This window comes from Anarhichas minor, unplaced genomic scaffold, assembly GCF_050575085.1.
Source record: "Anarhichas minor isolate MPS153535 unplaced genomic scaffold, ASM5057508v1 ptg000017l, whole genome shotgun sequence".
Lineage (NCBI taxonomy): Eukaryota > Metazoa > Chordata > Actinopteri > Perciformes > Anarhichadidae > Anarhichas > Anarhichas minor.
Window position 1 is genome coordinate 12,763,816 of NW_027466463.1, and position 27,767 is coordinate 12,791,582.

The 27,767-nt window shown below is 43.6% G+C and overlaps 2 protein-coding genes across 3 annotated transcripts in view; both read right to left on the bottom strand.

Moving 5' to 3' along the window:
• The window catches only part of LOC142951873 (supervillin-like), a 36,044-nt gene extending 15,287 nt beyond the window's left edge, over positions 1–20,757 (bottom strand). Inside the window, exons 1-6 of the mRNA XM_076093729.1 lie at positions 20,422–20,757; positions 9,022–9,532; positions 5,835–5,869; positions 3,308–3,363; positions 1,560–1,657; positions 126–225 (exon numbers count right to left, since the gene is read on the bottom strand). Of these exons, the coding sequence (XP_075949844.1) occupies positions 126–225; positions 1,560–1,657; positions 3,308–3,363; positions 5,835–5,869; positions 9,022–9,392 (660 nt within the window). The 5' untranslated portion in view covers positions 9,393–9,532; positions 20,422–20,757. The remainder of the gene's footprint in view (positions 1–125; positions 226–1,559; positions 1,658–3,307; positions 3,364–5,834; positions 5,870–9,021; positions 9,533–20,421) is intronic.
• A 1,572-nt stretch (positions 20,758–22,329) lies between these two features.
• LOC142951874 (glycylpeptide N-tetradecanoyltransferase 2-like) lies at positions 22,330–27,316 on the bottom strand. 2 transcript variants are annotated; one of them, XR_012954615.1, is made up of 12 exons: positions 27,187–27,316; positions 26,988–27,090; positions 26,579–26,723; positions 25,680–25,798; positions 25,452–25,543; positions 24,796–24,912; positions 24,476–24,646; positions 23,757–23,865; positions 23,404–23,574; positions 23,121–23,288; positions 22,813–22,946; positions 22,330–22,494 (listed from the first exon to the last, which is right to left on the bottom strand). XR_012954615.1 is itself a non-coding variant. In XM_076093730.1 (12 exons), exons 1-12 carry the CDS (start codon positions 27,204–27,206, stop codon positions 22,471–22,473), a joined length of 1,377 nt encoding a protein of 458 aa, XP_075949845.1. In that variant the 5' UTR covers positions 27,207–27,316; the 3' UTR covers positions 22,330–22,470. The 2 variants fall into 2 exon arrangements, 1 of the variants encoding a protein (XP_075949845.1); XM_076093730.1 differs by having other exon boundaries at positions 22,813–22,950.
• Between the last annotated feature and the right edge of the window lie 451 nt (positions 27,317–27,767).

The window sequence follows — 27,767 nt, forward strand, 5'->3', positions numbered from 1 at the left end:
CAAAAATATGATCTTTCCAAAATACAATCCAGAGGGATGACTTTTATATTTCAGCCTGTTGAGTTATGGAAACCATGTGGCATTTAAAAAAAACAAAAGTATAAAATGGAAACAAAAATACTGACCTTTTCTTCGACGGTGGAAGCATTTTCATGCGACTCCTTCCATGAAGGTTCATCTGTGGCGTCTTTCTCGTCCATTAACTTGCTTTCAGTTTTGGGAAGGCTGAAATATGAGCGGAAAAAAAGATGACGATGATGGAAGCGGACAGAAAGAGAGAAAAAACAATATTTTTCTTCATAAATTTGATGTAAAAAAAACAATTCAGCCATTACATAATGGAATTTGCAGGAAAGAGCTGGCTGCAAGGTGAATTCAAACCACACACGTATGAAACACTCATTAGTCTGCTGTGCCACCACATCTTGTACTGTTATGAATACATCACTAGTGGATAGGGACATAATAGAGTACCATTTATATTTACGAGGTTGTACACTAAATGTACTAAGAGTAGATAACCACGCTGAACTGATCTGGTGAAGCTTGAGCCAAAGTTGACTTCTACACAAACTGCAGAAGATTTTGTTTTTGCCAAAATTAAGAAACATGTCACTTTGTAATTCATGTAGGGGCGGGGCCAGCATAATGGTAAAGACACTGAACTTCAGACACCACTGAGCTCATAATCATCTCATCTTGCGAGTGCTTTCTGACCCTTGACAGGCGGCGATGCTCGGACACATTCACTTTTGCTTCGAGCCTGCTTGTCATCTCCTGAGCAACGTCTTTGTTATGCAATCATTTTCTGTTTTGTCGCAGACTTAACTATCTATATGGAAATGTTTGGTTTGTTGCATGCAGGCCAATGGAGCTTTGCTGAAAAGGTCATCTACATCTCTACATCGAAAAGATTCAGTTGCAAATAGTCAAATGTACCGATATCACTTCTGACTTGGGAGGAAACTGAAAGCAGTTTAAGTGTCAGTTCAAACTCCATGTGGACAAAAAGGGACAGGAATGAACTTATGGTACTTAAATCCCCCCCCCCCCCCCCCACACACATATGCAAACATGGGGGGCATTTCTCATAGATGATAATACAGATACACACACTCTCCAGCTCAGTCCAGTCTCCAGTGGTTACAGTGCTAAATACAGTGTTGCTCTCACTGCTGCAGCTATTAACTACAGCCTGGTTTGGTTTGCATCACCATGGCTACCTCACAGCCCCGTTGTGTGTGTGAGAGTGTGAGTGTGTGTGAGTGTGTGTGTATGTCTGTGTGCGAGAGATAGTGAGTGTGTGCTATTAAAGGCAAGCTCTGCAGGTTTATCTGGTTTATCGCTCCAGCTGTTCACATCATTTGACAGCCTTTCAGTTGGTCTGTAGTTACCTCTGTGCTCCGCTCTGTCTGTGTGTGTGTGAGAGTGTAAGTTGATTTGAATCTGTTTGTTCTGTCTGCGCCGTGTTGTGACGTACGTATTGTGCCGCAGACCACTGCATGCATTACTCAAAACTTGTGAAAAAAAGAAGAGCCCATTCAAAGTTCAAATCCTACCTGGTGGAGGATTCTTCTTCGTCACTGCTCATTCGCTGACCCTCGACCCCGTCGTCGGGGCGTCGGCCACTGCTTCCATCCTCCGACCCCTCCTGGTCCTACAGGCAGACAGAATGACGGCCGTGGCCTAAAGGTTGGGATTGTGTTTGCGAGAAATTCTGCTTATGCCCGACACTAGCTGTAAAAAAACTAACCGTGATAAGGGGAGTGAATGAATGAACGAGGCTCCACCCACACACTTAAGCAAAGCAAGTAGTTAACCCTTCAAATGCTCAGTTGAGTTGCTCATGCCAATGCTGTAGTTTGTGAGTGATTGTGAAACAAAACTACCCACCCAGAGTACATAAAGTAAAAACTAAAACAGAGAGAGACGAGTACTGCATTCTCTACATCAAAGTCCACTCAAGGGAGCCATCATGGTTTGTTCTTACTTTTTTTTTTTTTCACCATCTTTAAAAGGTTGAAAATCCCTTCCAGAGCATCCTTTCAAAAGTTTAAAGGTGTCCTACTTCACTGAAAAGTCCATTGTCAGCGTATGTGGGCTGGAGGCTTTCAACGTCACACTTGTGTAAGTTGCATATTGCACTTTTTTTCAAACATGTACAGTGCAAACTATCCAGCTGTGTGAGACGTGTGTCACTAAACACTTAACTGAGGCCCTGGTGCGACCTGAAGAGAAGTGGATCTCCAGCTGTTAGCCAAGCAACAGAAATCAAGTGCTCCTTACTCACAAAATGACACAGCAAAGCTTATAATATTAGAGGCCTCTTTCAAACGGACTGATTCTCTCTGATTATAAAGAAGGAACTTATTTTCCACTCCAGCAGAAATGCATTGCCTTCATGTTTTTATATCCTGGGGAGGAAATTTAAGACATAAATGAGCTGTATCTTTCTCCAGAAGTCCACATGCACACATTTTATTGCCTCCATCCGTGCTGGAGAGCAGACGTACTGTAACCTCACTCCTGCTCTGTCTCTGCTGCTGGAGACACTGACTCATCGGCTCTCAGCAGGGATTCGCGGTGGAGAGTTCAGCGATAAGGGAAAAGTGAAGACAGCGAAGGGGCTAATCTGTCAACGCTGATGACTTTCAAGTGAGACGCGTAGAAGTAACAAAGATCTGGGTCAAAACAAAGGACGGGGAGACCAGGGGGAAAAAAAGAAAGCAGTGTGATTGTGAGATAGTCTCTTTGTGGGAACTTGTTTTGCCAGCAGGTTTTGCTCCCATCTGGGTTCACTTGGCCAACCTTGGCACTGCTGCTGGCCTGAGAAGGCCAAGTCAGAACAGCTATTTACATCAAATATCAGGAAACCTAACCACTTCTGAAACTTAAGCAGCCTGGGAAAGACACATTCATGTTTAAGCACACGTGCATATATCTCCCATAGGATTGGGGGCATTATCAAGATCTCTAGACTTCTTCTTCCAACCGTCGCTTTAAGACGTCCACAAACTATGTGTGTGAAGTCATGACTTTGGCTAAATGTGCATCCAGGTGCGGGGCAGCTCAGTGCTGTATGGAACGGCTCAATTTGTTATTAATGGAGCAAAGATCCAGGGGGGGGGGGGAGAGAGGTTGAAGCGAACACCAGCTGTGGTGGAAAGGGCTGGGACTAAATCAACGAGGACACTGAACAGAGACTGTAGATAAATATCACTCATAAGTTTATCACACACACAAAATCAATCAACTATATGAGACATTTGAATGAAGGGAATTAGAAGACAAACTTAAAATAGCGTACTTTAAAAAGAGACATGGTGGAAGTCCTCTTGGCTGAGTCCATAGGCTTCTCGTCATCTAGAAAGAACACGCACACAAACACATGTATGGTTGACAATGAATACAACAGTGAGAGGACATTTTGAATTGCTTCCTGCCAGTGTAGTGTCACATGATCGGTCAGGGTGTCGCCTTAGAATGAGGGTTTAAGGCGGACACGGCGTGGGTTTGGTATCCGCAACGTAATGCGTTGTTGATGGTCTGGGAGGCGGTGAGGAGGAGGCACGCTGGCTTTTTTTGTAAATACGGTAACAGTTGCACGCAAAGGCCGAGCCGAGCACAGAGACATAGAGGGAGATTCAACAGGTAATTCGATGCAGGCCTGTGCATTACACATGCACTAATGATATTTCTCTGGTGGTCGAATCAAAAGCAGCCCTGAGAATATACTCTTCTAATCCGCACAAAAGGAAACCATTAAATTTAATGATACTCCAAAACAACACAAATTTCTTAAGTCAGCACACTCAAATCCATTCTCCCACTCTAAATCCGTTTTTTATTGCTTTGACAATGAGACATTGCTCGCTAAAATCGTTCCACCTCCAAAGAAAACAAATGAACAAACAAATCTGAAAAAGTGTGCCTGGCAAACTCCCCCATTTCAAATAGAAAAAAAGAAAAAAGCTAATACTTTAATAAATTTATGTTCCCAAGCTCCTTCTGCTGTCCAGAATTGACCCTGATTTAGTTCAGATGATGACACATTGCAGACCGGTGATTCCCCGCAGACCGAACTCTCTTAGTTTTGAATCCGGTCCAATCTTTTTCACATCAGCATCCATCCAACATCCAAGAGAGAGACGGAGGGGAAAGAAAGACTCCACTTAAGTTCACTGACTTCCAGAAGTGTTTTCATCCATCTCATTAGACTGCTCAGTCAGAGCTCCTGAGAGCTTATTTGATGGGCTTTTGACCTCGTAATGGCCAATAGAGTCTGAGGAGTTCATTAAATCTGCATAATGTTTTACAGCAGAATTAACTCCCCCCCCCAGCAGGGAAAATCTAATGGAGAGTATTTAAGTCATAGTGAGCTGAACTCATTCTGAATGCACTCTGTACTGTGATAACACGCATCTAACTGAGGGCTTCTTACATATATGTTTGTATTGCTGGCTGAGGGAACGCTGACTCATCAGCCGTGCGAATGCACCGCCGAGGCTCTCACACTCTCTTGCTTTCACTTTCACACACACACATACACACACCTCGATTACAGATGTGCGAACACTGACTGGTCTTTGTTCCTCTTTCTGCATCTTTGGTTCTTTCTAGTACAATTTCTAATCCCGTCTTCCAACCAGAGAATATCTTCTACTTGAGGACATTCTACTTCTCCCAAATAAAACAATAGAAAACCATTAAACTCAATGGAGGTTAAAATGGGTTTAACTTTTTACGATGTCATTTTAAATACTTTATCAAATATAATTTCTGTCAACAGACCAGAAAGGCTGTTTGACGAAAATGCAGCAGTGAGCAGATAATTAGTAGCCACTGACTGTTTCTGTGCTCGTGTTGTGTTTTATATTTCATATTCTCTCATCATAGATCAGACCCGGTTTACTGAGAAGAGGGTAGAACCTGTGCTGCTACAATGAAAAAAGGCTCTACCTCAGCCAGTAGGTGAGTCAGCACTTTCGTGAAATACACTAATCATGATTTAGCTCTGCCATCGACTATTAATGCCTACCGTGCACATGTAGGTGGAGAAAGCCTCTGATAAAATGCAACATTTTAATCAATGATTGGATTGAAAAACTAGCAAATACAAGAGACTGGACGGCAGACGGGCTTCACCTTGGTTTCACTTTCATGTCCCTCTTGCATGATTAAATAATAAGTTTTTGATTAAATGTGAGGATCACTTAGACTTGGTCTGCCACACTTCCTGATTAACTGAGTAGGTCGAGTTTACATAACACTGCTTCACACGTCTTGAGATACTGACGCCTGGGACCTTCCTATCACCTCTCTCTCTCTCACTTTCTTTCCGTCTCTTGTGCAGTCGAGCGTTCACACGCACAGCCGTGAGCGGAGAAACACACACAGACCAATTTGGTGAAAAGGCAGGAGGCCACTGACAGAAAGACGGGCGACGGACAGACTGACTGACAAGACTCCGGATGTGGGCTCAGGTGGCTGAATGAGAGTGGGAAAAGCAGCCTTAACCATTGTCTCGAACATTATCTCCCTTATTTTAGGAAAAAGAAACCCATCGCTTTGGGCAAAACGTTCTCTTAATATTATAAAGTGCACCAAACAGAGCCAGAGACATCAGTAGATTGGTTTCCTTTCACTCCTCCTCAGGGGCAGAGTATTAAACAGCCGGCATCGATAAACCAGGTAGGTGATCTGACATCAAGCAGTGAGCTCAGTATTCCTTTAACGCCGAGTAATAGAGAGAGACCTTGAATGAGTTCAGGGAGAAAGCGGTCCGTGGAACGAAAGAGGATCTGAGTGCAGTGAGAGTGAAGAGTTCGTCTTACCCTTTGGCTCCTCTGTGTCATCGGTTTCCAGCAGACTAGGGGAGAGAGAGAGAGAGAGAGAGAGAGAGAGAGAGAGAGAGAGAGAGAGAGAGAGACAAATGAGGTCAGCCTCTAACACACTGATGTGACGACAGAAATTGTGTCTGGCAAAATTGAGGTTTGACAGAAAAATGAGAATATTAAGTCTTAATAATCCAAAAATTGTACTCTCAAGCCACCTAAAAAGGTGTAATATAAACCAAACTAGCAACAGAGCTGCACCCCCTTACTGTGCTGCGTATGATACGCATCTTACAACAATTACCCGTGCCGCTCTTCCAGTCCCATGTTGCCGATGATATAACAGCGGTGCCTGTGTCGCCTGCAGAGATGGCCACTCATCTCGCAGTAATGGGCGTTAAATATGGATGGGGACAGCAGCTGCCTGTGGGGGGGGGGGCAGCGATGATGTATCAGGAGGAGGGGAGAGGACTGCTTTTAACACAATGGAGACTTCTGGTGGGCGTTTGGGAGGGGTCAGAGGTCACTGAAGAAGGGGAGCCGGCACTCAAGCTAATGTGCTGGTTCGGGGTTGAGGACTAGAGTTTGGTCAATTTACGATTTTACCGGTCCGTTCCGGTTTTAAACCAATTACATTTCATGCAAAGCGGCTGAACCGTCATTTGTCATTATTGCACGTTCTAGGGAATACTGGAGTCACTACATTCTCATTCATGGGCTCAGTGACGCCGAATCAACCCCACCCGTACTTTGAGTGCCGGCTGAAGGGGAGGAGCTGCACGCGTCGGTCCTAAGCCGCCATTAAAAACTAACCACAGTAGAAGAGTAAAGCGCAGTGCAGAGAGGCGACGAGAGGAGCAGTAGTGAAAAGCACAGAATGACAAACACATTCAAATCAAGGCAGGGAAGTCATTCATCAAACACAGTGATAATGTCATCCACACAACACATTAAGTGAAACAGGAAGAGAAGAGGATGAAGAGAATAGAAGGGATATAATCATCGTTAAAAGATTTCATTTGAATGCTTCTAATTTGTGCACTTCAATGTTGGGAAGCTCAGTTCTTCGAATGGCACGTACTGGAACGGTATAATGGTTCAGCCATGTAAACAATAATTAGTCCAAATCCCATTCAGTCCTGTGTATAATCCAAGGTGTTTGGCGAACCCCAAAGTGCCACTAGCCCAATTTACTGGCGTTTACTACACATGCTTGATGACACGCAGAGCATCAAACCCCAAATAATACAACATACGCTTCACACTGCAGGTGAACTCCTACGAATCAACTGCATTTTTGTACTGTGTATGTAACATGCAATGATGTAAAAACACTTGCATGAAGAGTTAAAATGTTCCCTATCCAACAATCTCACTGTGCAAACGCTGCACGGAACTTTTTACTACCAAATCAAGGAACCTGATGTCACTGTGTTGTCTCTAGAAATGAGATCAAGGTGGCCAAAAAGATGAGATTCATGTACATTAACAGGTAACAAGTTAGGTACTTTGACAGGACATTTTTATTTTCTTAAATTACTACGAGGGATTTTTCAGTAACAGATCATTGTAAATGTTTTGGAATGTCACCCTTCAACTGTAACCTCACTAGGACAGGAATCTTGTCTGTGACAGTTGACAGACAGTTTTTATTGTCGCTGGAACAGCTGAGTCCCAGTTTCCTTTGTGCTATTCCTGTAACAGACACACGCCAACATTGTGGTGAATATCTGCTCCAGTCATAAAGCACTTGCAACTCAACCAGGACTCTTTAATATATTGTTTGATATACAATTCATGATTGCCTGTACGGATGCTTAATGAAACACAAACAACCCCAATTCCCCCCCTGGGATTGAAGGTGAAACATAATAAACACACTAATATCTGGGGATGCCAAGTTATTGGCTCATAATAACAGTTTCTATAGAGCCTTCTCTGTTGAACTCTGTATGTGGCATAAGAACGCCTGCACGCGAGACGGCACAGCTGGATGTCACCACGCAGCCAACGTCATAACAAAGCTGACAAGATTAGTAGCCAACGTGACAGGCACGCGAGACAAACACGTCAACCCTGTCTCTGTAATTAAAAATGTTGTCCAGAACTTTGTGTGCGACTGTATTTTGCCAAGTATTTTTTTCCGCTGTGCTAAGCCAAAAACAATTCCTTTCACACTGCATGATGTGCAAAAAAATAAATTAAAATCCTTCATATCCACAATTAGACAAAACCGATGCTTGAACATGTTTTATACTGAATACATTTCAACACTAAATTTGTCATAAGCAGGGTCATTAAAAAAAAAAAAAAACATGCACATAAAAAGCTTTATGTGTCCCATCAGGAGACGATCAAGTACTTGATGGCTGAGATTTGCTGAAACATGCCGCTGCACGTCCATCGCCTTTCCCAATCTTATAAAATAATTGGTCCATAATACCTAACAAGTCATCACTCACACAGCTATTGAGTTGTATTGCTTCATTAAGCACAGGGGATGAAAACTTGGCAGATCCTAATCCCCCCCCCCCCTGCAAGCCCCAATCTGTGACATTATCTCAGCACTCTGTCCATCTCACTTCTTCTCTCTTTATCATCAATCCCCAAGGCTGTTTTTCAAGCACAGACATGTCTGCCTGTGCGCGGCACAATCCCCGGCTTGATTACAGCTCAAACATGTTTTTGCTCCATCTATGCGCAAACATTTTAGAAGAAAATTCCTGGCAACCAATGAGAACAACTCCACAAACGTCTGTCAGGTCAGCCTGACAATACCGGTTTGTTACTCTGAGACGGGCTGAACATGTGAGAATCCCCAAAAGTGACGAAGCAGCTTGCATGTCATCACAGCAAAAATAAATGTAGCATTGCTCCACTTTGCACACATGGCCAATTTTGGAAATGTTAGCGACCATGTTTCCTTCAAACGGAAGATGCAAAGTGTTCTCCGAATGAGCCGACTTGTTGCCTCCTCGTCTTTACTAGCTACACTGAAAATGATGATTAATTGCAATCTATAGCCTGGGTTTCTACTTCTAGCGGCCTTCTGAGTCTCTATGCCTGGACCGCTTTGTGTTTCATGTCTCATGGCCAAGTTTATGTCCCATTGAGAACAACTCTGTGGCTGGTCTTGCACAAACAACAGAAGTGCGCTATTATCTTGTGACAATGTGTATTAACTCACCTCGAATGAGAGGACTCCTTCATGGAGGAGACAGCTTCTGATTTAGAGGATGAAATTGTGTCCGTTTTGAAGTGCGTGGGCTCGTCGTCAGTCTGCTCCTCCACAGGTTCTGCTGCTTTGGTCCTGAAGCCCCTCCTGGTATACGTTTGCTCCGATCCATTATCCTCGTATTTTTCCTTCTCCTTGGTTTCTGACGACACCGTTTCGGCTGCACCGCCAATTTTCCTGTCCCTGCGGACATATTTGGAGGTGACTTCGTCCGTGTTGCCATAGCGCTCGGCGAGCTCCCTCCTCCTTTCTGCCTTGTATCTAGCAATTCGCTCCGCCTTGGTCTCTGGGGCCGAACTCTGCAAGGTGCCTATTCCATCCATTTTTGAAGTTCAAGGGTTCCAACGCAGGTGGGAAGTTTCCAAGGTGCTACTTCAGTTTGTCCTGAACCAGATATGTGGATCGGCTTTCTTGTAGATCTCCCTTGACAGCGGTGTCTCACTCCATTTAAGTCATCCCAGTGCTGCAAACAAGAGAGGCAGAGAGGAAGACATCATTAAAGCGTCATGATCCTAGAGTACAATTTCAGATGACGGGCACTCTAAACCTGTGTAAAGCTGTGTGCCAAGCAATGCTTACACTTCTCCAGCTTTCATTGGAAACTGGCTCAGCTGTAGAGCTGCGAGCCAAGCCCTGCCCCAGCTAACACCACCCCCACACACACACACACCACCCCCACTGTGAGAATGATGTCAGCCAGCTCTGCTCAAAGACAGCCGACCACCGCAGCGAGACTCTCATATAACCTCTGTTCCATCGACTCACTTGGAGCCAGTTGGAAAGAGGGAGGAGAAAAAGTGAAAAAAACACATCAAATAACATCTTCATCCCATTTCATTCCTCACTTAGCAGAGGCTTTGTGCCAGCGCCAATCACCTCTTCAACATTATCCTACCTCATGATGGTTCTGTATTTACTACAAACAAAAGCAGGAGGAACTTTAAATCGCCGCCGAGTGTGGATGTGTTTTTAGCCCACTGAGAGACTAAGAGTATACCAGTCTATTCCCAACCAAATGCATGCTGGGACAGGCCACAGGCTTCAGCTTCCCTGTCCACATCCAGCCCAATAAACAAAGTGAACTTTTAACTAACTTTTCAAATTTAATTTAGGAAGCCGAGTTGAGCTCATTTCGTTCCATTAAGTATTAACGCAGGGCAGAAAAAAACCACACATATGGCTCGGGACGCGGAGGTTTTGAAAACTGCACTCGCATAAATGCATCGCCAGCTGTCAACGGGTGATGATAAAAATATGCGTGCGCCGCTTCTGATCGCACCAAACCAAACACGGGGGCTTTTCCACAGACATTTCTCTCACTTACGATGCTTCGGGGGCTTCTGTCCGAGGACGGCCAAGGACAAGAGAAACGATAAAGAGGAGGTATATTTGTATTAAGAGAGGGGCAGAGGTTTGAGGTAGCCCCTGGCATCCCTCAAATTACAGGGCACACACAGAGAACATTGGTTCTCACATTTATGATCCAGGAACAGGGGTAGGGGAGAAATATATAAATGAAAAGTGCTGTGTGTCTGGACAATGTTAGCAATGAGAGACGAAATAGGGGGGGTGAAGAATGGGTCGAGGCAAGAGGGAATAGAAGAGTGATTCCGGTCATAAGGTGGAATAAATGAGCTGCCTTCTCTGTAACGATGACAAATTTGAACCAATGTCAAGTGCACCCCCGACCACCTGCTGGGCCATAAAACTAACCCGGAATCAGGACTCTTTAAGGTCCCCTTAAAACAAATATGGCTTTGAAATATTACATAGGAAATAAGTGTATATGTCGGGGGATGTGTGTGTGTGTGTGTGTGCATGTCTTCACCTTGACCTCAACTATCCCGCCTCCACCTAACATAACAGTGCTTGGCTAAACAGTGCCTCTCTTGTGTAGATTTAAATTTAGTCTAACCATAAACTGTAACTCTGCAGGACGCCGTGTATTGAGCACCGGAGATGTCCAACACACCTTCACGCTGGGAAATGTACGCTCTGCGCCACGCAAAACTAAATTCACCATCTGTTTGTTAAATTAACAAATCAGCGCCAAGCACATACTATTCCAGGTATAGTGCAGCGACAAGTACCCATAGCCAATTGAACTTAGCCAGAACACACACTAGAACATATTTTAGGAATGAAACCAGGATCAGCTGCTAAAGCTTTGAGAAAGGAAGTCAGTGTATAATATAAAAACCCAACGGCCTATCAAATACGCAGGCATAATCAATTGGTAGCGATAAATCCCCTTCTAGCCAGCCTCAAGCCTTCAAGAGCTCCGCAGCCCAATAACAAAATGATGTCATCGGGGTTAAAAAGCGTAGCGTTTCAAGATAAGGTTTGCTTTGGTTGTGTATTCCATGAAATATAAAATGGTAAAAACATCAAATATTATCTCAAATTGAAGCAGCAGCCGTTTTCCTCATCAAAACCTAAAGCAGATATGTTTAACTTGACTTGTTTTTGGGGGTTTAAACTGAACCGTCACTCCGAAGCCGGTGAATTGCCTTATGAAGGCAGAGCGATCCTGAGTTCGGATGTTGATTTCAGCGCTGTGCACACGCTTACATAACTCACCTAGGTCACTACCTATAAAAGGAGTGCTACACAGTGCACTAAAGCTCGGTCCGTGGAGACCCGGAACATCGAGGCTGCTTTGTTTGGAAGCTGCTGGTGTTATTTTAAGCAACAAGGGGGACTGAAAACACAGTTGTTCGTCATACAAGAACAATTATCATCCCTATCAGTGAAATGTGAACTCACTCGGGAATTTGTTTTTTTACACTGCCAGAACACCCCAAGGTGTCATTACCTATTTATGGGTATTTCCTCAGAACAGACAAGTGGAGCAAGCAGAGACGTGCAGGGCGGCTCTGAATGCGCTCTAATGTGCTTGTATTGATTCAGTGAGTGGTAATGAAGGTGGAGGGGGAAAACCCACTTACTGCACTCAGTGTCACACTTACCACAATGCTTTGTTTCTCTGACGAGAGTGCGTCTGTCTTGCTCAGTATGCGGTTATACCAGTCCTGCCTGCTAAATCATGGCAATATGATTTCTGCTCCTCTAGGGCATGTAAACAAACAGTCCGTTTCCAACCACTGACGTTGTTCTCTGACCTTTTGTTGCCCGTTGGGAGTTGTTCCTGACGACGAGAGGAAGATCTGTCGCAAACAAAGGCCAAACGTGTCACTTCCTGACCCATATCCTTTCTTCATGAATACTCGACTAATCAGGAAATGTTACTCATGAACCTGGCAAATGTCCCAAAACTCTTGAGAAAACTTTGAATGGGTTCAACAGCCAGACATCCAATTCGCTTTCAAAACAGTATCAGATTTAGTGTCACCATTTCCTCGAATAAGTCTAAGTGCTCCATGATGGCCCCGTTTTTTAAATATTTACTGCTCTGCAAAGACCTCCAGTGATTATAAGCGGTTACTTTGGATTACATAACAGGCCTGTTCTACATGACGAATGCAATCGACCACATAGGCAGAAGTTGCAAAAGCCAAGACGGGTTGAAGGTTATTTAACAGTATTAATTATACTAACGAGAGTGTATTCATACACTTGAACATTCAATGTTTAGGTCAATTTGGTTAAGTTTGCATTTTTACTTCTACCACTAAAAGAAGCTGGACATTTCAAATGTTTATCCATTATTTTCAGCTAACTAGTGCAACCATTTAGCCAACAAACTATGTATCTATTACTTTTATTTCAACTGTTTACTTTTAGTTCAGGGTTTAGACCTCTCTGCAATCCTGGTTGGGAACTGCTCACTGTAGTTTAACGTCGTCTGTGGTGTGTTACTGTCTGGTGTTTTAATTTATAAGAACATTTCAAAAGGTGAGTCAGCGAAAAACATCAGATGTCATTATGTCACCGTTACTCACAGCCCACTGTTTGTCATTATCTACACGGGTGAAGCGATGAGAAAGCAGGCTCGTTATGGGAAAACAATACCTGTCACGCATGAGCTCACTGATTTATTCCAAGAGTCAGACAGGAAGCTCGCCTCAGAGGCAAACGCTGACCTGTAGCTCACCGGCCTGTGTATCTTTTCACAATTCACATGTCCACACAAGAGGACAGAGCAGGAATGGAGGCTACACCCGACGCATAAACAGTGGATTTGAATTGAAAGTAGGGGATTTTGACTGTATAAAAAACTCACGGACTTCCTCTTCAAGAGAAGCTTGAATAGACAAAGAGACGACCTGCAAACATCAGCGAGACTTTCCTTCGCTGTACAAAAAAAAAAAGAAGAAGAGAGGAGGCGGTTAAAGACACAAGGCGGCTCCAAATTAAAAAAACACGGTCATTCGAAAGGGAAGAGGGTGGAGAGTAGAAACTTTACTCCACTGAGAAAACCAGGTGCCAGTGCTTGGATTGCAAAGACAGACCGGCGGTGCATTTTTAAGAAACGTTTGTCAACCGGTGCAGCCCTGGGGAGGTTTCAGCCAAGGCCAGGGCTCATAAAAGGAGCAAAAACAAAAGATGGAAGTATCTTCAAGTGACTTTCAAAAGTATTGTTTACCTTGCTTTGATGTTTGCTCACGTAATATGCTTCACTAACTATTCCAAATCTTAGTACCAATGTTGGCCACTGTAAAAATGTTGCATGTTTGTGTGCATGGTTTGACTGCAACCAGGTCATGTGACCAATCATTGACAGCAGATAGGCCCGAGTACGGGTCCTCAGTCCCCAAATCCAATAACTCCATCTTGCAAATTACGCGTCGGCTTCTAGCCGATCCATCCAACCAAACAAATGCACCAGAAACCGGCTAGGGAGGGGCGCGGGGTTCCAGGGTGTGTCACGCGGTTTTCAAGCCACCCTCATACAACAATCAACCACATACTGAGTGGCCAGTGTGTTTCTCATTAAAAAGCAATCATTCAGCACAAGGCGGTTTAAGTGCTTTGCCTGAAAACCACTGGCGGAGTGAAGTTTTAATTGCAATTGTAGAGGCTCTTCATCCGGTTGAAACGGGCCTCCACTAACAGAGAGCTTCAAAAGGGTGATTCTGAAAAGGGGGGGGGGGGGGGGGGGGTTTGTCTAACATGGCTAAAGCCCCTCATTCACATGACTCAACTCTCCCCTGACTGTGAACTGTAAGGAAATAGGAAAAGGGGGAGAAAGGGGGATTTGGTGATGGGACCCACATGTGGGTCGCAGGATATTTTATTAGGGTCACCAAATAAACTAGCAGAATGTCTTCCATTGTTTTTTGTGTAGCTTTATATCTGCAGTACACCTTTGGGCCACATGAGGGAGCCTGAATGTTTGTATTGTTCTGATAATTGTAGCGTTCTGATAACATTTAATCTAATATGAAAGCTCTAGCGTGCTTTCTCTTTGTTTTAGTGACAACAAGAGCATGTTAGCTCCGCCTATATGCATTTATTTGGTCTAATTTTATCAAGTATTTACGTGTGTTTTCAATAACACATGCAAAATACAAAGTTGTGATTTATCAAACATGTCTGTTCAAAAATGGTCAAGAATAAAAAGCACAAATTCGCTCTTCTCGGGATACAGAGATAATTGTGTCGTGATAATTTGTCATTTCTAAAAAGCGGGTCCCCAGAAAAAAAGTTTTGGAAGCACTTTGATAAAGGATGCAGGGTGGAGAAGGATGGAGGACAAAAAAAAAGGAAGGAGGGTGGGTACAACAAAGAGAATGAAGAGAACTGCAGAGATCAGAGGGGGAAAGAAGATGGAAAGGATTGAGGAGAGAATGGGCTTTAGTGGGGGCGGATGTGATCGCTTTGTGGGGCAAGTGTCTCCGGGGTGCCAAGGGGCCCCAGTCTGGTGGTACGGGGGTGGAGGGAGGACAAGATCTGCTGAGGAGGAGGAGGAGGAGGAGGAGGAGGATGGGGCAAATGCCTGGGCCTGAGACTAATCCATCTCTCCCTCTCCCTCCCCTCCCTCCCCTCTCTGTCTCACACAGACACAAACTCCCTCAAATCCCTTTTACCAGAAGTCCTGCTGACTGTAGCCAGTCACCCGAGAGGCAGTTGACATAACAACCCCCTGGGTACTCATGCCTGCGCTCTGCTCTGCCTAAGTAACCGACACTATAAAAACTGTACTGACCTGCTCGAGACGGAGCTACCATTGTCACCGGGCAAAGAAAGTGTGCTGCTTTCCCCTCCTCGAGATCTTTGTCATGGGGGTACAACGGCAGCGCACGTCATTCAAACGCAGTAAAGCAATGACATTCAACAGAGAGGAGCATCTGTGTTTTCCTCTATTTTGCATTTTTTTTTTTTTACAGGCTAGCTCTTTGTCCAAGCCTTCCAGCTTTCTGTTGACCACATTCAAAGGAGCCATTAAAATGTGACGTATGGGAAGGCAAACAAGCAAACTCGCACAGAAACACACACACACACCGCAGTGCACACCGACACGCAACCGGAGGATCACAATAACAGGCTGACAGAAATACACACAGACACACACAACAAGGCTGCAATCATGGAAGCTGGAGTGTGGAGAGGGAAGGGAAGGGAAGGGTGGGGTTTATGGGGCTTTATCTTGCTAGGGGATCATGTATGCACGCATACTCGCACATACACAACACAGTGTGCTACGTTGGAGTTAATGTGGGCCAGCAACAAACACCCACACAGTTTTCTTCTTTTTAAAGGGACAGATGTACTGTAGTAGCTAAAGTTAAAGCACCTACCCCCACACCGCTTGCAACCCTTTGTTGCACTCTCGCATACAGAAAGCATTGCCTCACTCAAGCAACACTGCGAGGGCATTACATTTGCCGATTTTTGACTGAAGGTGTGAAAAAAAATGTGCAAACTGACCGAGACAATCGTCGCTGCACTCAATCAAAGCCGTTTCAACTATTGGAGGCCAGTTACTTTGAGTAGAACTGATGTTTCGTTCAATGCATGTTTCCTCTTCTCTGTGTACTTCCAGCATTTATTTTACTAGTTCCTGAATAACAATGCACGACAGCAATCATTCCACTCATGATAACGTATTTACATAGATGTTGTGACGGTGCTTTGAGTTCCGGCCTGAACACAGAAATGAGGGATTTCTTCTGTCACTCTGTACAGTGAAACTACAGAGCCGTCTCTCCATAGAAACCATCTAATGCGATTTTCCCGCTTGTCAACAACTTATCAACACGGACTTCATCCCCGGAGTGGCCCGCCTGTGGGCTACAGACAACATTGAACAGAGAGGGTGACATTAGGGGCGGGGTGAGGCAGGGTGAGGGGGGGGTCAGTGGGGTGGAATGTCTCATCCGGTGAATCCTGCTGGTGGGGTTTCTCTCTCTCTCTCTCTCTCTCTCTCTGGTGTCCACTGTGCAGAGCAGACACCATCTGGCCAGCTGGAATGCCACTGAGCAGGGGGTGGAGGGGTTAAAGGGGTCCTTGCAGGGGGGGGGATGGGTCTCCATGGCTGGGAGATGGAGTATTGTAAACCATGTAATGCCAGCTAAAGCCTTTTAAGTGAAAAGGTGGCCATTGGAGTCCTAAATCATTAGCTTCTAGCAGTGTTATACTGAACATATCACATTCTACAGTACTTTAATACATTTTACAGCATTAAACTGGTGTTGTAGATTACAGTAGGAACACTAAAATAACAGTTTAATGGCTTTTCTATACAGCACAGTACTGTAATAATGTTTACAGTATTACACTGTTGTTGTAGATTACAGTATACTACTGCTAACAGATACATTTGCTTGTGTACGTTTTATTAATGGATGTTACGTGGCAACTTCTGTCACTCTCGAACACAAAGGCAACACAACCCTGGTTGACGTGCACAGAAAAGGTTGCCCATAAACTCAGTTTTGAACATAGATTCAAAAAAACACTCTCTGGTGTTTTTTATTCCACGGCTTTATTTTCAGTTGACGGTGGTGTCAGATGAAATTCTGAGCTCTGGCACGGAGCTAAAACAAAAGTGAAATGTAGCACAGAGAGACGCATGCCGCTGCCCCTACACATGGAAACTATTATGCGAGCGCAAATCAAATGAAAGTCTGAAGTATAACCATATGTTTATGTGCCATGCAAATATTACACTGGTTAACGACGTCATTGAAGTGGGCCTCGGCTGTGCAGTCGCTGAACAAATACAGTTAGCGTCTTGGTGACGAAGCTGGAAGCGGTCCACGCTAACTGCTAGCTAGGTTTATAAATATGTCTTAGTGGAGATTAGCCCGGGGGTAACCCTCGAGCACTCGCTCCTGTGGAGTTCCTATTGCTCACTTTGTCACAACCCTTTCTGCGTTGTATAAATATTTGTGCTGCAGAATCTCTTGGCTGTGCAGCCGACATCAAACCCTTCCGAGGAGAGAGCGTGGGTCAGACCGGAGAGAGACGGGGTTGAGTGGATCCTGGCCTTGTTGCAGCCAAGTTTTGCGCTTCATCTGCTACCTGTTATTTAACTGTTGAGTAGCACATGTAGGGGAGGCTTAAGACTCAAAATGCTCAGTTCAAATACTATCTTACTGACCATGTGAAACAAGAGCTACTTCAAAAAGTTCATCTTATTTATGGAGAGCTTTTAAATAAGGCCCACTGTTCCCGAGTGGTTTTATTATGAAAACAAAAAACGTAGGATCACAAACGTAAATGCAAAATAAAACACGGAGAAGCCTTTGTGCTCCTTCGCTTCTCTGTTTGAATTTGACTCTGTGTTTTTGCATCTCTGTCATTGTACTTGAACAGCCAGGGACAAGGACAACAATGTTGGACTGATAAAAGGTAAAGAATAGACAGGATTGCTATGAACAAGTAGTGACAAGAATTTATATAGTATATACAAAAAAAGCACCAATGAACAACAATAAAATTTAAAAAAAGTAATGTCTCAAGTGTTCTGTAAGTTGTAAAAAACAAAAACACTGAATGGATGATTATATACAGTATGCACATGTTACGATGCCTCTATACTGTATAGACACTAGTGTGTAGGATTTATATTGACGGTGACAGATGATATGTATATTAAAAACTGTAAAATTATAATCTGTAATGACAGCTGTGGACACTTGGCGTTGAATGGTTGTTGACAGTGACAAGGTGACAATGACTAATGTTAAGTGTCTGTTGGAAGATAACTGCTCTCGTGTCTGGTTGTTTTGGTTCTGTAGCAATAGTTGCATGTGCAGAAATGTATGATATGAGAAGTTTTAATAAACTAACAAAACATTCTTTTATACGTATAGGACAGCAATCAAAGCATCACACTGCCGGTCCAAAATAGATATAAAAGTAAAACCTTGCTCATTTTGTACTAAACTGAGGCGATCTGGGTGCACAAGTGTACTATTGTGTGCCTTTCCCCTCTTCAATCCTTGTTTAAAAACCTTAATTAGCCATTTAAATCGAATTCACAATCCTAATTTAACAAGAGGGTTGTTTACATCTCTTCAATTACTTTTCAGCTAAGCAACCCTCTGTGGGAGGCACACTCACTCAGTGCACCGGACATAAATCTGGAACTCGCACCTTCATGACGGAAGGTTGGCAAAACAGCAGCAGGAACCTACAAAATAAAAGCCCAGTGAGAGGCCATTAACTGATCTGAAGCTTCAAGAGAAGCCAAAAAAAACCAACAACACGATCATTCAAACCCATGCATTCCCCGCTATAGCTCTTATTATTATTATCTTATTATTCAGGAATTGAAAGTGGATAGTTTCACTCTTGAAGACTTGTTCTAAAGAAAAAAACTAAAGAATAACAAGTTGATGTTACAGCGTAGAACAAGACAAGTCTCTGCAGCAGGAACCCTCATCTACCCCTCCAAAAGCCCTCTTTCCATTGTTGAGCAACAAGATCCCTGCAAGGGGCAACGCAACGCCTGACACGAGCCGTTCAGGTGAATGCTAAAACTAAACCACAACCACACACACTTCTGCTGAACAACAATGGAGGATCTGTCTCTTTGTTTGGGGTCTTTACACGGTCCACTGAGGAGGCAGGTAAGGAGCAGCAGAATGATGCAAGCACGACAAGGGCCACTCCCTGCTCGGACAAGTTTTTGCTCCAGGCGTTAAAAGTATGCACAGGCTGGTTATCAACTTGCTTTTTTTTTTCTCAACACAGCATCAGTAACACTAAGCTGCATGCTATTAATTAGTTAAAAAAAAAAAAAAAAAAAAAAAAAAAAAAAAGTACAGCAAGCATGTGCAGTCTTGCTCTGTGCCCGGCACACAAACACAGTATCTCTTATCGAGGCATGCATTCATTTTCTTTCTCGCTCTTGCTCAACACCAGCTGGCTGAGGAAGGTCTCGGTAAACCTGTTGTGACACAAGCCACTGAGATGCCACACAGAGGGAAAATTACAACCTGGCAAGCTTCAAACACCATAGCCGTCGGATACGAAGCTTCAATTGGTTTCCTTCTATTCACCATTCAAGGAACAAAACAAACTCTTTCAACGATTGATAGCACTTTTACACAGCACATGTAGAAGATACAGACTAATGAACTCCAGGGGATCTCGTTTATCTCACTTTAATTACTTTATTTTGAACGTAAACATTTAGAATTCACAGCCTGGTGACAAATAATAAGAGGCAGGCCTGGTTAAAAGTCAGAGGAAAAAGACTGGTGTTTGAAATGCACACTGAATAAACAAAGGCTGCACCTCACAGAGGGCACAAGTCGCCATATCGAAGGAAACCAAACAGGTCTCATCCATCTCAAAAGTACACACAGCAGCATTACCCAGGGCAGCTTGCAGGTATTTGCATGGCCGTGGCAGCCTGACACAGGTAAACATGACTTTGATTCCAAACCATGTTGTCCCAAGTTACATAATCTAGTTCGTAGTGACAGTATACTGTCAGCCTGGTCGCCACAGAAGAGTTCAGACAGTTTCAGCTCTCACGCTCTCTTATCGCGTGGTCTTCACAGGTGGTTTTGCAGAACTCAACCCCAAATGCAATTCAATGGACTGATATGAGGCGTTGTTCTCTTAGATGCAGTAATGCACACGCCTTAACATAACGGTATAGAAATAGAAAGTATGGGTATTTCAAGTGCAATATTAAAAAGCAATGCGTTTTTTAAAAAAAGCATTCCCTCCAGCGTCTATTGTCGATGAAGGAAGGAACCTACACTGACAAACGCAATGGCAGCTGTCGGGAGTGTGAGTGTGACAACATAACACGCATCATATCCTTGAATGTAGCATTTCGTACCGTAATATCCGTGCATTTCCTGAAACAGCTGTAAATGACTTAACATCGGTTAGAGGAAGCTGTGGTAGTGCCTCGGTAGTACTGCAGCAACACACTCGTTACAATGTTACAACATAAACTGCCACTTTATGCTGTGAGTAACATACCTGCGATCCTTTACGGGGGTCTGCTCGGGCGTCAACACACGCGGCGACATCCACGGAGATATGTCTGTGGGACCCTCGAAAAAGACAGCTGTTCAATCAAAACACCACACTGCTGCACGTTAACGCTGCAATGCTAATGTTAAACAGTTCAGCGCGTTACTGCACTGACGTTCAGCCGACAAGAGCGAGTCCTCGACGCAGATGAAAGGAAAAAGTAGAGGGAAAAAAACTTTTCTTCTTTATGAAACAGTTTGGCTTCCTCCGCTCATCCTGCACCGAAGCTAAGGGGAGACGTGGCTCTGTCCTGCCCGGGCAGGGTGCAGAGGCGGCAGTGAAGATCGCTGTCAGGTCCGGTCAACTTACTTCAAACTCAAAATGCCTTCTCGCCTCTGATTGGCCCAAACTCATCACCGTGATGCGTTCACGTACCCCTGGTAAATGCAGGCTCCAAATTATGACTTGTTTGCAACGTTTGTACGTGTTTTTAAGTGGAAGGTGACCACTGACAAATTGCCTTCACCCAAGACACATTTTTACAATAAGTATTTATTGCTTCAGCTACTTTAAACGTAAAACAAAAATGTGCTTTTAAATATAATTAGTTGAAAAAGATTAAAAAAGCAGAACTTTTGGTTTGTGACCCTAAAATTGATGCCGTGTGTACTTGATTAGCTTGCAGCCCATATAAAAGTGATTTAAGATTTATTCTCTACTCAATTTGCCAGATTATTTCATTTGCTTCATTGGGAGGGGCCCAAAAAGAAAAAACTATCCAATATTTCTCAAACAAAATGCATCGATGAGAAAAAAAACCCTGTTTTTCTTACGCATTCAACAATAAAATGCGAAGCAGATGATGTCTGCCTCTGCACTCCCAAATAGTTGCTCACAATAAAAGGCTCACTGTAATGTTAATGTTGCAGTGCACCCTGCTGTTCATAATTAGACATTGTGTGCACCTCGTGGTTATAGATAGTTATCAGGGGATGTTGCATGGTCTAAAACAGGGGCGTCTTTAGGATTTAGGGACATTGGGGCCTTATGCTGGGAGGATCCTCCTGCTCCTGCTACTTCTAACACTTCTTCCACCCCTCTTGATAATTGATTACAAATATTGTTTCATGTACTTGTCAATAAACCCGTTCTGATTTCTGATTTCTGACATCCAGATAAGGAACAAACACGTAATCTTATAAAATAAAAATATAAATCCTCACACAATACCTTGGTCATGGTAACCTATACCTTTTTTTGAATGTGCTGTGCTGTCCGTCATAAGTAATTTGGAGTTATTTTGCAAAAAGAAAGGGTTCAGCGTGGACATGAGCATTAGATCTTTTGGTTTTGGTCTGCCAATACTGGTCAAACAACTGGGATTTATATGGAGCCCGAAAGTAATCACCATCTTTACCCACAAGTCCACCATATGGCAGCATTTATCACCCTCAGCTGTACTTTTTGTTAATGCTAATATGGTGACTATGGTCCATTATATTGCTAGTTGAACATTGCTGATGTTAGCATGCGGCTCACAGCACCACTGTGTCTCTGTACAGCCTCACAGAGCTGCTAGTGGGGTTTGTAGACTCTTGTCTTTATATGATTGATGCACCTTTAAGTCCGAAAGTTTACAGATTTCCGCCTCTGAGATTTTTTGTTTTAATTTAATTTATGCTGCATGAATAAATATTGGACTCAACAGCAACTTGTTTCTGTGAAAACAATGTCGCTATACACTCGATAATCCATCTAATGTCACCAGAGGTTAAAAATCCCTGTTGAAATACCCAAAGACACACACACACACACACACACACACACACGGTTACTCAGTTCTCCATCATGCCAAAATCAATCATTTCCTGTAGCAGAAACGCTGAATGAATGAACTGACATCCAGATGATGAATGTATTTACAAATGGAATTTGTCTTTATTTCTTTCATTGATTTGTGAGTGTGCTGTTTTACAGATTGCCATTTTTTTTGATGCCCACTGTGCTGCCAACCACTATGGTCTCTCCACCTTCACCACTCCACCACTTCTTAGGTTAGTTGGGGAACACCAAGCCCACCTGCAAAACATACAGCCATTACTGCTGGCAGCTGTCAAACATGTCAGAGTGATTTCTCTGCTATATTGACATAATTTCCACCTGCTTTATTGTGTGGCAAAAAAAGGAAACGTATATCATGAATCTGGGCACATAGAAACAGTTTTGGCCGAAACAAGTTTTGGCAAGGTAATTCTAGATATGTGTTTTAGTTTACCCCCCCTAACGGCTTGAATGACCAATGATTCAATGTGTGTATTAGAATTTTCCAATGTATATTACATACACAGAATAACAGTGACGTGTCTTGGCAGGAGGAGATATTACAGTATTCATTACCTCGTCTGGGCTCATATTAGGACAAATCCAGTTGTACAGGTAGTAATGAAGACTCTTGTCCATGACGCTGAACTTGAGGTTATCCAGAAAGCTCTTGTTATCCATCACGTCGAGAGCGGAGAAGACGTCAAAACCTTTCTGTCAGTGAGGAAATGGAGCATTTATTTTGTTATCAAATCTACTCATCAAAAAAGATACATATTACCCTTCAAATTTTATTCTATAGATCATTTTGAGTACATTGATCATTTAACTGCACGTATGTAGTTTGGAGGGAAAGCCTTGTGCACTTTTTCAATGGCACTCACAGATTTAGCCAAGACCAGTGCGTCCTCCATGAGGTCGACTGGGTCCGCGGCGGTGCCGGCAACGTAAAGGAGATGAGCTGCTCTCAGGCCAGTGTGGACTGGGTGATTCAGCACCCTGGAGGAGACGCCGTAGAAACTCACCACGTCTGTCAGTGTGCCAGCATCACCCTGCATGTGAGGAAGGGAACACACTCTTAACTATACTGCAGCATAATGAGCTTTAAAGTGCACACAAAAGGGTGAGGACCGCTCTAAATCAACATCACAAATTGTCAGGCCAGACCTCTACTACATAGGTGTCAATCACGTTCTCTCTGGGTAGCAGCCAGTGCTCTACTTCCTGCAAAGACAACCTGGAGCTGAGGTGAAACTTGCGGAGGTTTGCCTGCAGTAGTGAGTGTAACCCCACCACATCTTCTTTAGTCAGAGGGCGCAGACCTGGAGTCTTTGTCACCTGGGAGAGACAGGAAGAAAAAACATGTTCAGTAAGCGCCATAGAGTTAGTTGCCTGCATCTTTAAACATTTTGCATGCACCCTTTTGGTCAGTCAGTTGAAGAGACTGTGTGATGGCAGGTCAATGTCACACTATAATGGCACTAATGGGTTGTAGTCTCTAGGTGGCAGCACAAACTAACCTCAGGCAGACGGTAGAATTTGAGAGCTCTCTGCAGATTCATGTTCTGTCTCAGACCCGGGTAGCTCACCTCTGTCAGCTTTCGGGGATTCAGAGGGCGATGCCAGTACCTAAAATATTTAGTTTGTTTATTTGGTAGGGACACTGAAGGTGGAATGTTGCTTCATAAGATAAATACCAAACATGACATCCCCATTGTAACATACTTGTTTTGGAGAAATAGCATTAGACCTGTACTAAAAAACAAAGACTGCATGTTTGCTAGTTAGAGGAACGAGAGTGAGTTTAATGTTTTATATAAATCTTCACGGTGTTAAAGACCCTGGCAATGTGTTTCTCCATAACATGACACATTCTTGACTAAATAAGCCATTAATGCCAAGTACAATTTTGGGTTTCACACTCAAAAACTCAGCTCATCTGCTTCACCAGGACTGGGCGGGTGTGGTTTGATCAGATTTGATTAACTGTGACCTGTCACCTTTCTCCCCTTCCTCCAAATGCAATCTGCTGCTTCAAACGAGTAAACAAAGCAAAGACAAAAACAGAAATCTGCCATGTCAAATGACCAGAATTCTCGTGACTTCGGCAGAACATTTTGTGTCCAAGTCAAAACCCATCCCTCATATTACAGTATCGACATTCTCCAGGGGCTTTAACAGTGCTAATTGTGGCTTCACTTTGCCTTTGAAACAAATGTGAATCAACCCTGTCTACTACCTGCAGGAGCTTAGTGGTGTGGGCAGCACTATGCCAGCTGTGTAGACAGCCTGGTGGAGGCCCTGCTGGTTGACCCGTCTGGTGAGCTCTCGGATCAGGACTGGAGTCATCCGCTTGAGGCGCAGCTTCTTATGAACACACAGGAGTTTGACCTGTGCCATCCGCTTGTCCCTGCAGGCGAGCACGTCTTTTGAGCATTTGCTTCGAGACACTCGAAAGTTAAATTGCTACAGTTTTGTCGGCAAGTGCTCTGAATGCTAATACAGCTCACCGGAGTTCACACAAACACACATCGTTGCATACATTTATGAGCTACTCACGTCTCATACACGCGGACCTCTGCAGGAAGAGCGGCAATGAAGCCGACTAACTTGTTATTGGTGTGTACTCGCACGCCACAGTTCCACTGGGGCAGCCAGTTAGGAGGTTGTAAAGCCCTTAAGAGGAAGAGAGAGACATTGTCTGCAATATGGCTCTGTGAGTACATGCAGGGGTAGTTCAATAAACTCTGATTAAGGACAATTTAATAAAAGTATTGAGCATGAGATGACTCAGCTGAATAAATACAGCAGCTTTCTTTAACCTCAGGGCCAAAGACCTGTGCCAGTTCCTGGAATGCTAATGTTAATTATTCGTAACAAAGTACATTTCTTTTTGTTTTGTTCCCTGAAGTATACCGTTTATGCAGATCACAAAGGAAAGCAGCAAAAGTGAAGTGAAGCGATTAGAGTAGCCGGCTTGTAATTGATAACGGTTTGTCGGAGGGTCAGGCTGGAAAGTCGACTGGGAGAAATGATGTCGTCCTTTTCAGACTCTCAACGCCATCGTTCCTTTAGTGCAACTCAGAAGCTCAAATTCATGTGTTGCAGTCGTACAGAGCAGTTTTAAAGTGCGCTAATGCCAGACGGAGGGGGACATGTTTTCAGCAAGTTTTGCTGGAACCAAAAGTGACTAAATGCGCATGCTTGAAGCTTACCATTGTAGATACTCCAGCGAGAACTCACACCTGATGGTGTTGTCATCCTCTTCCATGTAGTTCTCGTTGAGCAGAGTGCAAAGCTCTCTCAACTGCAATGATAGATGAAAACATGGAGAATGTGAGTCAACATTTCCTTAGATTCACACTAATAAAAGCACCGTTCCTTACCTCTGAAAGGGATGCATGTTTCTAACTACATAGAGTAACTTACAGTATGTAACTTACCACAGTAGGGCTGCTCAGGTCCAGAGTGTCCCAGGAGAAACCTGAAGGTAGAGAGTAGGGCTCCTCACGGACACTGGCTTCACCTTCTACGATTGGGCCATGAGTCACAAAACTGTCACCTGAGGACGCAAATATAAAGAATTAAATGAGGTAACTTAATTCTCAATGTTGTAATTATAGCGAATGATTTATGGACTTATGGTTATGTTTTTTTTTAACGACAATACTAAATAGGATTATAGGGTTTTTTCTTCTTCTTACCATTCATTTATTTAAAATCCATGAAATGAGTTAAGTGGCATTAGAGGCTGTAATCACCAGTGGAGTTATAGGTAACCCGAGCAATGTTTTGATGATTTTTTTGTGTCATGTTTTCTGCCAGTGTAATACCCTCAAGTGCCGTGCACACATGCACAACCAGGGTGAATATGATCACACGTCTGCCAGGGTAACTATTTCTTGACTGACAACAGTAACTTCCTGAAGTCTCTGCCTGGAAACTGCTCAGAGCTATGAAATAATCCTGTACATTATATCCCATAACAACAAAATCAATCTCACTCCCGGCTCCTCACATGGTTTTGTACTGATTAAACAAACAAGACATAATGTGTTAATTAATGAGCTTTAGAGGTGCTGGTAGATGGGTTTTTTACCGTTGGACTGAGCCAGGCTAGCTGTTTATCCCGTTTCCAGTCTTTATGCTAAGCTAAGCTAACCGTCTGCTGGCTGTGGCCTTATATTTAACAGACGAATGGTATCTGTCTTCTCATCTAATCTCCTGTAGAAAGCAAAAAGGGTATATCCTAAAAATGTCAAACTTTTGCTTTAGTATAAGTTTGAGCAAATGCTTTTGTTTTTCAACAAATATTCGCTGGAACAGGAATATCACGTCCTACCCAGTCTGGGGACAGGCTGTGTGTCCCAGAAACGGTAAGTGTGTGATTTGGCCTGCTGCAGGGTCTTCGGCAGACTTGGGCCTAAGGAGAAGAGGTGGAGGGCTCTCTGGATCTCCTGCTGCTTGGCTTCTGGAAGAGAGTCCAGCTAGGGCAGAACAAGACCAGCAAGGACAAGTTACTATCATCTCTCCCAAGAAGATTGACGTTTGGCCGTCACACAGCAGCATAACTCAAATTGATTCCTACAGCCAAAATCGGTGATTTCAAAAGACACATTTTCCTGTTTCATGTGTGATGGGCATACAGGACATCCACGGGCGAGTTTATGAATATTCACATTGCAACAAACACAGACCAGCACACATACATCACTGCATGTATGCACTCACACGCTCAGGAAGACACAAACCATAGCAAATGGATCCCTGGGTCCCTGTGGTTTCCAGGCCTCTTCCTTCTTCTGCTTCATTTTGCTCCCTTTTAGACTCTCCTCCACTGTCAGCATCTTATCACTAAAAGACATTTTCACACACTGACGTTCTTGTATATTGTAAAGGGGATTTTTACTAACTGAAGAAACAGAGAGTTGAAAACGCTGTCGTACTTACAGCAAGTTTGAATCCGTCATTGTGAACAAGTGCGAGTCCTTGACGCTGAGGGTGAATTCGGGGTGTTTTCTAACACATTTGTGGTTTTTCAGCTCTTATCTTGGCGAGCAGCGATGGGAGGAGAGCGACCGCCTCAGTCACCCAACCCCACTCCCACCCAGTTGATAGATAACAATACTAACAATTAAATAAACTTCTCACGGTCTTCATATGTCAGACAGCTGCTGGATAGAGCACTACAGCAGATTAAAGCTTCTAGCAGCTTGATCCCGGCTGCAGATTTAATTGGCTGAAATTGTCTAATTGCAGAGTTCCCATATAGTCTTCCACTTAAAAGTCAGCACTTTGTCCTGAACTTTGTATCTCTTATATACTTGATAATCTTTGCCTGTGTTCAGTATAATGCTCAGTATGTTTACACTGACTTTGACCACAGGCTTATTGTTAAATTGTTGTTCATTGTTAAATACATTGCAGTGACAAAGCTATACAATCAAGTAGAAATCATATAAGTGGTCACATTTAATTCATTCTCAGAGAAAATCTCACTCAACAAGCTTTCTGGTCATACTGGCTCCTTT